This window comes from Malaclemys terrapin, chromosome 3 (assembly GCF_027887155.1).
Source record: "Malaclemys terrapin pileata isolate rMalTer1 chromosome 3, rMalTer1.hap1, whole genome shotgun sequence".
Taxonomy (NCBI): Eukaryota; Metazoa; Chordata; order Testudines; family Emydidae; genus Malaclemys; species Malaclemys terrapin.
In genome coordinates this window covers 57,235,075-57,247,476 of record NC_071507.1, presented here as the reverse complement: position 1 = coordinate 57,247,476, position 12,402 = coordinate 57,235,075, and the positions used below count along the sequence as shown (strand labels likewise).

General features: G+C 41.0%; 1 protein-coding gene across 1 annotated transcript in view; it reads left to right on the top strand.

Annotated features, from left to right (window-relative positions):
* The window catches only part of BABAM2 (BRISC and BRCA1 A complex member 2), a 326,004-nt gene that overhangs the window by 183,079 nt on the left and 130,523 nt on the right, over positions 1-12,402 (top strand). The window contains exon 7 of the mRNA XM_054024102.1: positions 8,482-8,591. Coding sequence (XP_053880077.1) covers positions 8,482-8,591 — 110 coding nt within the window. The remainder of the gene's footprint in view (positions 1-8,481; positions 8,592-12,402) is intronic.

Here is a 12,402-nt window from a genome sequence, read left to right as displayed (position 1 = left end):
CCGTAAATTCCCAGTTTTCATTTACAATAGGTAGGACGCAGGAAAACAATGCTTTTAAATTCAAAATATAAAATGTGGTTTTGGTATTAACAGTTAACCACAATCCATATTAATTTACAAAAGGATAAATTTTTGTGAAAGAGATGCAGCTGTTCCAGTAAAATGTAAAACTGAAGGGTATTTGTGAATGGCAGGTTCATTAGCTGTGAATGAAATCTAGCACATGATCATTTAGATATAGTGCTAATTAATATAAATTGAAGTACAATTCAATTATATGGTCCTTTTGGTTCCTATGTTACTTGGTGTCCCTTATTTAAGCTTCCAAGGAAAGACCATTTTTTTCTTTGAATGGCTCAGAACCACACTTTTCATAACTTTTGTGTTGGTTTTGTATTTTCAGAAAACCTGGAGACTTTTAGTAGTTTTCAGGATTTACCGGTAGATTATCATCCTGATTCTTATTTACTAAAGTTCTGACATGGGTGTACAATATAAATGACAACTGAGAGTTGTGATTTTTCTTCCAGTTTGTCAAAAACTTAAAAATTGCACTTACATCTGAAATGTTTTACCTGCTGTTGTCATAAGCAGCACTGGAAGTGACTAACTGAAAGAGACTAGAGGAAAATCCATCTTTTTCTTTTAGTTTCTTTACATTGTCCATTTGACAGCACTTTTATAGTCATTTTCACTGACTTTCTGTGCAGTCCATTTTTTCTGTTGCGTGAGTTTTTCACAGTGAAACGGGAGAGAGAGCATTTTTTAAAGTAGAAATGTATAATTGTAAAAAAGCCACTTAAACTGTTGGAGGGACATCCTGGAACTAGTTTTAATTCTGTATATTTTTTTAAGTGGGCTAGATTTCAAGTTGCTTAAAATGTCCCTTTAAGATATTGTGTATTACTGAGAACTTGATATTTTTACTTACTACCATGTGCTTTATCCAAGAATCTCAAAATGTTTTGCAAACATTGTCATTATGTCACACAATACTTTTGTGATGTAGAGAAGGATTATTATCTCAATTTTACAGATGGGGAACTGAATATAAATAATACCCACCTTTTATAAAGTTTCTCATGAAGGAAGCTATATAAATGCTAAGTATTATTATGTTTAGCCTAACTAGTGTAACTACAGATGCTATTATTCATTATAAAAATTCCATTCTTAATTCATACAAGTGTCTAATTCTGTTTTGAAATGTATGAGCTACTTGCTTTAACAACATCCCGTGGCAGCAAGTTCCATGGTTAATTACACTGGTCTACAATTTTTGAGAAGTCGTCTGAATCAGAGATAAAATGTGCTCTTTATTATGTATTTTGATGTGCTGAATTCAAATATGACAATTAAAACAACTGATTGGCTACTGTTTGAGATATTTAAGTTTTTACATTTTATGTCTATGTATATTGTGTAAATAGTAGAGTTTTAATCCTAAATTGTAAACCTAGGTCTTTTCATGTGTTTATGGTTGCTTTACATGATAATATTTCACCTGTCCTGTTTATGTAACACTTTAAAAATCAGCAAAAGGGTTATATAAATCAAATTTATTATGAAACAAAAGGCAAAAAACTATTCTGTACATAGTTTAGTCCTATTCAGTCTCTATTCGGCCCTTCTTGGCTTGTCTCTTGTATTCATTAAATGGAGCATCTCTTGTCACTGTCCAGCAATAGTCTGCAAGCATTGATGGGCTCCATTTGCCCTGATAGCGTTTCTCCATTGTTGCAATGTCCTGGTGAAATCGCTCGCCGTGCTCGTCGCTCACTGCTCCGCAGTTTACTGGGAAAAAAATCTAGACGACAGTGCAAAAAATGTATCTTTAGTGACATGTTGCAACCAAGGCTTTTGTATGCCTTGAGGAGGTTTTCCACCAACAACCTGTAGTTGTCTGCCTTGTTGTTTCCGAGAAAATGTATTGCCACTAACTGGAAGGCTTTCCATGCCGTCTTTTCCTTGCCACGCAGTGCATGGTCAAATGCATCATCTCGAAGAAGTTCACGAATCTGAGGACCAACAAAGACACCTTCCTTTACCTTAGCTTCACTTAACCTTGGAAATTTTCCACGGAGGTACTTGAAAGCTGCTTGTGTTTTGTCAATGGCCTTGACAAAGTTCTTCCTCAGACCCAGCTTGATGTATAAGGGTGTGTAGTAGGTCCTAGCCGGGGCTCGACCCTTCCGGACAGGAGGGGAGCCACACCGACTCACTACTGTGGGAACAAGCAGTCAGTTAGTCCCGAAACTCCGGCTCTTTGGTGCAGAGTCGGAGCAACCACAGTTAAAGCTCAGGCCCTTGACTGCAGGGGCTGAGCGAGCAAATAGTTCAGAGCCCAGGCCCTGGATCAGGGCGGGGCAAACACAGTTAGGCTCAGGCCCTTGTTTGCAGGGGCTGAGCGAGCAAAGAGTTCAAAGCCCAGGCCCTGGATCAGGGCGGGGCAAACACAGTTAGGCTCAGGCCCTTGTTGCAGGGGCTGAGCGAGCAAATAGTTCAAAGCCCAGGCCCTGGATCAGGGCGGGGCAAACACAGTTAGGCTCAGGCCCTTGTTGCAGGGGCTGAGCGAGCAAAGAGTTCAAAGCCCAGGCCCTGGATCAGGGCGGGGCAAACACAGTTGGCTCAGGCCCTTGTTGCAGGGGCTGAGCGAGCAAATAGTTCTGGTAAGGTACGCCTAGGCTTCTGTAGCCGAGCGTTGGGTGAGGGGGAAGCCTGCCACCCGTGCAGAGGGTGGCAGGGGGGAACGCAGGCCCACCCACTCCACTGCGTTCCAGCCCGGGGCCCTAACAGCGGTTGCTGCCGCTGCTGGTCAGTGGGGTATCCAGGCCGCAACACACTGACATAGGCTCACACTCAGTTGCAGCCGGACCGGGGTCGGCTACCCCCGGGCTACTTCCGTGATCCCCCTCAAAGCCTACCTCGTTCGTTGCGCCGGGATCGGGCCAGTCCACCTGCATGGGCTCCTCTCTGCCCGGGCTCGGCGGCAAGTCTGGTAGCTCTGTCGGGAAGTCCGGCCAATGGTCCTCAGGCGGCTCCTCTGGATAGCAGCAGGGGCGAAGGGGTTCGGGTCCAGTCTCACCCTCAGGGTTAGTGGGGTGCGGTTCCCAGGGATTCTCCCAGTAGCGGGCGTGAACGGGCTCCGGTGGCTCCTCCTCGTAGCGGGCCCGGGGTAGCTCAGGCCAGCTTGGGTCCAGGCCTCGGTCTTCGACGGTCTTCTGGCCGGGAGCTCCCGGCCGCACGTCTGCTCCCTCCGGTGGCTGGCCGCCGACTGAGCTCTGGCGGCCGGCCTTTATACTTCCTGTCCCGCCCCTTGACTTCCGGGGGGCGGGGACAGGCGGTGGTGGTCCCACCCACTCTGGTGCCTGCACGTGGGCTCCCTCTTCCGGACAGGAGGGGAGCCACACCGACTCACTACAGGGTGGTAACAAAATCTTCCTTGATTCAACAATTGGTGGATGCTGAACACTTTTCCTCCCAGACTCCAATGACAGTCGGAGTGGCCAATCTTTCTTGATGTAGTGGGAATCTCTTGCACAACTATCCCATTCGCAGAGAAAACAGCAGTACTTTGTGTATCCAGTCTGCAGACCAAGCAAGAGAGCAACAACCTTCAAATCGCCACAAAGCTGCCACTGATTTTGGTCATAGTTTATGCACCTCAAAAGTTGCTTCATGTTGTCATAGGTTTCCTTTATATGGACTGCATGACCAATTGGAATTGATGGCAAAACATTGCCATTATGCAGTAAAACAGCTTTAAGACTCGTCTTCGATGAATCAATGAACAGTCTTCACTCATTTGGATCATGAACGATGTTGAGGGCTGCCATCACACAATCGATGTTGTTGCAGGCTACAAGATCACCTTCCATGAAGAAGAATGGGACAAGATCCTTTTGACGGTCACGGAACATGGAAACCCTAACATCACCTGCCAGGAGATTCCACTGCTGTAGTCTGGAGCCCAACAGCTCTGCCTTACTCTTGGGTAGTTCCAAATCCTTCAGTTCACCTTAGAGACTAACAAATTTATTAGAGCATAAGCTTTCGTGGACTACAGCCCACTTCTTCGGATGCGCTTATGCTCTAATAAATTTGTTAGTCTCTAAGGTGCCACAAGTACTCCTGTTCTTTTTGTGGATACAGACTAACACGGCTGCTACTCTGAAATCAGTTCACCTTGTGTTATGAGGTGTGGTTCAGAGGAGGAGGATGATGGGAGAAAATGTGGGTCCTATGACATTGATGGTTCAGGACCAGAAGTTTCATCCTCTTCCTCTTCCTCGTCTGATTCAAGTGAGAATGATTCTGGTGCATCAGGAACTGGCAGTCCTTCTCCGTGGGGTACTGGGCGTATAGCTGATGGAATGTTTGGATAATGCACAGTCCACTTTTTCTTCTTTGACACACCTTTCCCAACTGGAGGCACCATGCAGAAGTAACAATTGCTGGTATGCTCTGTTGGCTCTCTCCAAATCATTGGCACTGCAAAAGGCATCGATTTCCTTTTCCTGTTCAACCACTGGCAAAGATTTGTTGCACAAGTGTTGCAGCATATGTGTGGGGCCCACCTCTTGTCCTGATCTCCAATTTTGCAGCCAAAATAAAGGTGATAGGCTTTCTTAACCATAGTGGTTATACTGCGCTTTTGTGATGCAGAAGTCACTTCACCACAAACATAGCAGAAGTTATCTGCGCTGTTCACACAAGTACGAGCATCTCTGCTCACTTTGGCTAAACAGAAATGTGTCCCTTTGCAAAATCAAACACTGACAAATAAGAGAGCATGACACTATATGATTTCTAGAGCTGATATAGGGCAATTTGTTCAGCAGAGTGATGTAAACTTCGTTATGATTGCATCATCCATGACTTCTAGGAATAACATGATGCAATTCATATCATGTATGACGCAATACCAGCTTCAGATTGCATCATTCATTGTTTTGCCTAAAAAGCAAGTACTGTCCAAACCTAGTCATAGAGTTATTCATAGATCCAGTCAAAGATATATTTTAGTCATTTCTGGTTTAAATTGAGATCCCTTCCCTTTATAACTCACTTATCCTCCGCCATACCCAAGTCAAGGGTCGTATATACTGACCCAATAGCATATCTTGAAAACTAGAGCCAATCAACCATTTCAAGCATCGTTTTCGTTCTCAGTGACCCAGAATTAGTAAAGTTTGACTACATTTATTTCAGAAGCATTTTGGCTGTAGAGCAGTGTTATATGTTGTGCAAAAGATTGTTCCGTTTTAAATATTCAGAATTTGTTGCCATTTAAGTTCGAGTACCTTTTTCTTTTTGTATTCTGGAAACGGGAAAAATACTGAAGAAACAAAATTTGCTTATGACATGAAGGAAGATACAGTAATAGGAAAGTATATTTTCTAAATATATCATTCTTTCTGAAACTAAATTACAAATAATAATAAAAAGGGTGCTTTTGCTTTGTTATTTTACTTGGTCTGTTGTATTAGTTCTATTTTGCCTGTTCTCTGAGACTAAAACCCATGCACAAAATGCAGACAGACGGGGAAATAATGTCTGGTTATAGCTTGGTACGAAACATAAAAACATCCTTGGCCTTTTGACTCTGGTGATCCCTGCGAGGGAGCTGCCTTTGTCCTTTGAAAAGATCATTGTTTCCCAACACAAACACTGAATATCAAGTCATCTAATCATTAACAGGTCTGTAGAGATGCAGCTCTGAGGGGTTAAATCTTGACTGGCACAGACACATCAAAAAGGTCCATTAATTTAAAAGCCAGATTTTTTTCCCATAGTTTATCTGTACAACATGTGTTTTCAATTTAGTTTTATAAACAGCAATTGTAACCGACATACTAAGGTTGAATGCAGTTCCACCAAGCGGATTGTTGCATAAATAAAAGTAACAAAGTACAGTATGAAAGAAATAAACAGTGTGTTGTTATGTACAAAAGGACTTAATTATAATAATGTTTGATAGTCTGACATAAAGTAATGTGCACTTAGGTCCAGCCAATCTATACAAAAATGACCTTTTTGCAACTTTGTATTGTGATAGCTCTGGGGCCATCCTAGGTTGGCCAGGGTGAGCCACAGGTCAGCCAGTTTCATAACAGCTCTGCAACAGTTACTGTATTATGGTACTTTTTAAACCTTTTTTGGAGAGTTAGGCAAATTGTGTCTGTAACTAATTGACCTTTTTTTATACCATATATTTGAAAAATGACAATCTGAAATGTAGTGGACAAATGTCAGTTTCTTTCCACAAACTTGTACTGAATTAATATTCAGTGCAATGCCATGTTGGCAGAAGTAGTTGCACCATTAACTTGTTACTATTGTATATTATTTTTTATAGAGGGAGAAAAATTAGGCATCCGGGTTTACTACCTGTATTGCAAACTTCAACTTGTTGCAACTTAAAATGTCAAAGACATTGTGTTCATGTAAGATTATATATTTTAAAATTTCATCCACCATGAAAGTCCCTATTATTATGCTGTTATTAGTGGTCATAATAATTCTTGGTAATTTTCCTTTAGTTTCCTGACATATGTTCTTTTATATCTCGATCTTTTTGGAGTCCTTTTGATCACTGAGATCTTGAAGGAAGGTAGAGCTAGATGGTATATTCTAGAAACTGTACATGTACTGTCACATTGTATTGAGTGTGTGGGTGGAGAGGTGAACTTTTGATCTATTTGAGCATTAACAATACTCATGTGGGATTTTAACTGTTCAATTTTGCCTTGCTGTTGTGCAGCCAATAAAAAGCATGTGTTCAGTGCTAACGTGAGCATGGTGTTTGAAAAGGGTTTCCAGCATAAAAAGAATTTGTGGTCCTGAAAATACCCTGGATATGAAAAGGGTAAACGTACTCTATACCTTGCATCATGTGACAAATGCTTGTCAATTAAAACAAGATCCTTTTGATCATTAGACTGTACTGCTTAATCAGTACACTTCTGTTTGTCTGATTAGTGTGACTTAGCAAGTTAATAGGGACAACACAGTTAATATTGCACTTAGACTTCAGGAGTGAAAGATGTTAATTGTCTCAAATTTTCCCTAGCCATGAAAATATATGCAATACTGGGGGGAGGTTTTATGGACTGTGATCACTATTGTTGTATTGTAGATCAGAACTATGCCACAGAGTGAAGAAAAATCTGAAAAAACATTGTTCGCTCTTTCTTATTGTTTTGTGTAATATGGCCAGCCTGTTCTAAGGCCCTGCCACACTACAGTTCGTAATTGTGTTTGTAACAACTCACTGGTATGGTTTGGGCCTGCGCACACCACATGATTTATATGCTGCTAGAATCCATAACAGCCAGTAGTATTTCACTCCTGCCAGAAGCCTGGGTTGGCACATGATTATCTTCCTATAACCAGTCAACATGCTCTGTGTTTGGTAGGTTGAGCTGGATCACCTGGCTTTGTTTAATAGGTTTAATTGTTTAATTGTTATTAGGTTAATTGCATTGTTTATTAGGTTTAATAGATGTTCCTTCTTCCTCACAACTATGGTGTGATAGAGCATCCCAGAGCATATTGCTGTGTGTATCGTTGATGCTACTTTGTGTTTGTTTGCAGGGCTATTTCCTGTCACTATGGCAGAATAACCCATATTTTTCCTAAATGGATGGAAGCAAATATAGTTTATCAGAGAGCTAGGGTCAGACACAAATATGTTGAAAGACTACTCTATGGACAATGAATTGCCCTATGTTACTTCATGTCATTTAAGGTCACTACCACTTACGGGTTACAAAATCACAGCTGGAAGTTATGTGCAGATAGGCCTAAATTAGAGAGAGACACCTCAGAGATTAGTTATGAAAGGGCAGCCTTAAATGCACACTCTAACTTACACTGAGGCCAGGGCTGAGGAAGAGACTCAGGGAGCCATAGCCTACACCTTAATGTCACCCTCGCACCCCCTTCTTTCCCCCCCACCCCAAATCCCTGCCATCCTCAGCTCAAACAGAAGCTGAACACAGCAGAGAATCAGATCTATATACTTCAACAAAAGTTTATAAATGTAATATCTGGGTGTATAACTCAATGACCCAACGATATTATATGAAGATTCTTTGGTATTTTCATCAGTTGTTTATAACAATTCCAGGAATCTTAAAAATGAAATCTGTTTTTTACTGAAATGTTTATGCTCCAATACACTGAAAAGATGGTATGTTACTGTAAGGGGTTGCTTGTGAATGCTGGGCTAGTATAATTGATTTTCTTTTGATTCATTGAAGAAAAATGAGCACTGCGGAATTTGTTGTCAAAATATTTTAAAAAATTAAGTGACATTTACAAACAGATTTTTTTTAAATTGTCAAATTGGAGGCCCTTCAACCTTTATGATGTCTCATTTACCTACTCTGGGTATTTGACCCTCTTTGACTCCTTACTAGTAAGTTTCTGATTACTTAAAGTAAAATTTGATGTTACCTGCTTTTTCTTTGTATTCAGGATGTGAATGAAGATCCAGGAGAGGATGTTGCTCTTCTTTCAGTCAGTTTTGAAGATACAGAAGCTGCTCAGGTTTTCCCCAAGCTATATCTGTCCCCACGTATTGAACAGTAAGTAGAATAATTGTTGAGTATTCCAGTTCTTCTCAGAACTTTTAATTTGTACTCTGATTGTTTATGTAGGAAGTCTTTGGTAGGCCATAAAACCACTTTGACTTTTAATTGACAAAAGCCATGATAGTGATTACTGTATTTGGCTTTGACTGGAAGGGAACAATTCAGTTAGTCTTGCCAGTTCCATTTTTATGTGCCTACCACTTATAGAGCTGAGCCACCATTGGCTAGACTGTTGTGGGATCCACTGATCCCTGAAAATCAACCTACATTTTCCTGGAATGACTCGTACAGGTTCAGCTTAGCAGGCAGATTTACCCCAGGGATGGGAGAGCTTTGTTTTTTTAAGATTGTGTTTATATATCTATGTATGTGTAGGTGTGTACTGTGCCTGTGTGTGATTGATACATATTCCCTGAAGAGAGGCAGTTTGTACAATAGAAAGGGATACAGTTAAGCAGTTTCGAATTGATGTTTATTACAAGAGCTGTAAGACTATATTGTTAACTGTGGTCAGGAATTTGCAGTCTCAGTAAGATGTTTTTCCGGGGGGGGGGGCGTCAGAATATTTCATTTTAAGGTTGTTGGACAACACAGTTGGCACACAGACTTGCTAATAAACTAATTTTTACTCCTAAAATGGAAGGGTCAGAGGGAAAAATCTATCTGCTTCCTAAATTAGATTTCGCTTCTTCCATTTTTGGAATTAACAATGTCCCAATGTTCCCCCTCCCCTTCAGTCTTGAAATATCTGCTTTAAAGTTTCATGAAAAGCATTTCAGGCTTACAGACTTTCACTTAGAGATAAGTTGGAAGATCTTGTAGTGCAAGTCCTTATTTTGCATGGCACCTGACAAATGAAAGTTTCCCAAAAGAAAAGCTTCCTAGTTTATTACCTTGAAGAAAACTTCAAAGATTCATAATGCCCTTACAGAGGAATATTGAAAAGACTTCTTAGTATAGGGGAGGAGGTCTGGTTGCCTAACTCTAACCCAAACTCTAGAGTGCAGAATAAGAAACCAAGGGTAGTGGGGGAAGTGTTTGATATTAATAAATACACTTTAAAAGGAGAGCTTGTTTTTCCTCTTCTTTTGTTTTGCCTTGTTAAGCATTTTACTTGGTTTATCTACATTACTACACAGAAGTAACTATATTAGACTTTGTAGTTACACAGAGGTCAAGTTAAAGCTAACATTGATTCAGTGCTTTTGTTTTCCTGGTCAATAGTGAAATGACATTCCTTTCAACTGCTGAAAACACCTTGGGTGGAGTAGAAGAGATGGAAAAGTACTGACTACAATAGTTTTAGCATAGCTCACTAATAATGCATAGAGTTTGCGAAAGGGCATGACATTCTGATATTTAAACCAAAAAGGCATTGATATGGATAAGTTGGATGACCAAGTAGATGGGTTAAAAAAACCTGAGATAAAATCATAAGGTTTACAAGGTATCTGGGAAGAAAAATCTGTAGAAAATGTATATATTGCTTCTTTTGAGTTTTCAAGTCTTTTTAGCATCTAACCTTATTTTAGAAAAGGTTTTTGTTCTCTCCTTCATTTAACATTATTTATGGCTGTGTTGATTTCATTAGTGGCTCATTTTAAATACAAGTCATTTTCTCTGATGTGCTTTGTGATAGTGAAAAGGTTAGCTCAGGTACCCTTGATTAGGGTAACAAGTTGCATGCAGTTAGATTAAAGTAATTGATTATATGAACTGATTTCTTTTTTAATAAATGCTGAATTAACCTGATTGTATCATCAAATGCATTTAATTTAATGAATTTAGGCAAGTTACATAATTTCTCTGGGTCTATTTATTTTTCTATAAACTGTTGTACTTAGTTACAGTGCTCCACAAGTGTGTTGTGAGGTTTAACTAATACATTCATTGAAGTTGTTTGTTGCCCTTAGATGGGAGATTCAAATTCGTAGTAGTAATAATAGTATTGCTGGTACTTTTTTGGCCAGAAAAATGCAGATAATGGTCAGTTACTTTACTTGGTAATTTCACTGTTCCTATCTCAAGTACAAGTGATGATATATTGGTCTACCATAAATTTCCTCTCTGCAGTGTGTAGGGAAGTAATTATACAGAAAATCTGCAGGTTGAAGGTGCATTAGTATCTTATCTCCCCCCCTCTCCTTTTGTCCTACCTGCTACTGTTTTCACATTAGAGAGGAATATATTGGCCACAGAATAGCCATAGGCTCGCTGTCCAGTTCTCTCACCAACATCGCAAAATAAGATGTGATCTACACCAGTGGTTCTCAAAGCCAGTCCACCACTTGTTCAGGGAAAGCACCTGGCAGACCGGGCCGGTTTGTTTACCTGCCACGTCCGCAGGTTCGGCCGATCGTGGCTCCCACTGGCCGTGGTTCGCCGCTCCAGGCCAATGGGGGCGGCAGGAAGGGCAGCCAGCACATCCCTCGGCCCCCGCTGCTTCCCGCACTGTGAAAATGTTTCAGAGCTCTTATTTCTGTCAGAAAGTGTTTCCAGCCAGCCTTCCCACATATGTTCGTGTTATCCATGTGATAAATTATATGTACTATGTACCTCTAACTCTCTCATCTGCCACACAAATTTTGGTCCTACGCTTTGCTCCAGAGAGATGCCCTGGCTTCAATGCCTCTGTTTCTCGCTGTGGCTCCTTTAGAAGGTCCAGCTGAGTTTGGACCCTAGTTACTCCCTTGGAAGCTATGTAGCCAGCAAATGTTTGCAGTGACACAGGATAGCCATTTCAAAACAATAGATTATTTTCTTTTCAACAAGAATACAATAGTCAGGGACATTGGGTTAAAATGGCAAGGAAAAGTCTAAATGCACAACTCTACCCTAACCTTGAGCTTCCCCTTGCTTGGCTAAGGCTATGTCTACACTACCACTTTTGTGGGAAGCAGCAGCCAGCACGTCCCTCGGCCCGCGCCGCTTTCCGCAGCCCCCATTGGCCTGGAGCGGCGAACCGCGGCCAGTGGGAGCCGCGATTGGCCGAACCTGTGGATGCGGCAGGTAAACAAACCGGCCTGCCCCGCCAGGGGGCTTACCCTGGCAGGCCGCGTGCCAAAGGTTGCCGATCCCTGATATAGCCTAAGAGCATTTTCCTGGAAGACAAACTACATGCCTGCACCTGGCCCTACCCAACGGTCCCTGATTTGATTGGATTTAGCTCTCTTCTGCTGGGAGAGCAAAGTTTCTTATATAAGCCTCTTCTTAACACATCTCCTTTATCTCAAGTCCCAGTCACACTGTTTTCATGTGTATTGCCCTTCTTGGGTTTAGATCAGGGAGGGGTTGTGTCCAGACAGATAATCACCCATCCACATTCTAAAAAGTCCCTTAAAGTTGTTAAAAGTTAATGGTCCAGTCGTTGTCTGCACTGTATCTCCAAGATGGCTCTGTTCACAGTGTTGACAATTCTTGGTAATTCATTTATACCAATCCAGACACTTGTGTGATCCACAGCTAGTCCAAACATCCCTTTTCACCCTCTTCCTATCAAATGGTTCTGGAAAGAAGTTAACTCCTTGGAACCAAGTAGATGACAATACAAAACTGAGTAGGTAAACTGAATCAAGCCTACTTTTCATAAAAATAATACAGACATTTCCTGCATTCTCCACAACTTGCTTTACAAGTGGAGTGATACAAAAAACAATACCCATATATTTTTTAATTCTTTAAAATATTTTATTTCTGTTTTAAATATGTGATGTATACAGACTACGTGGTGGCGTGGTATACAGGTTTTATTAACACACATTTGAGATGTCTTGCATAACTTGTTCACTCATGGTTCTGTCACTCA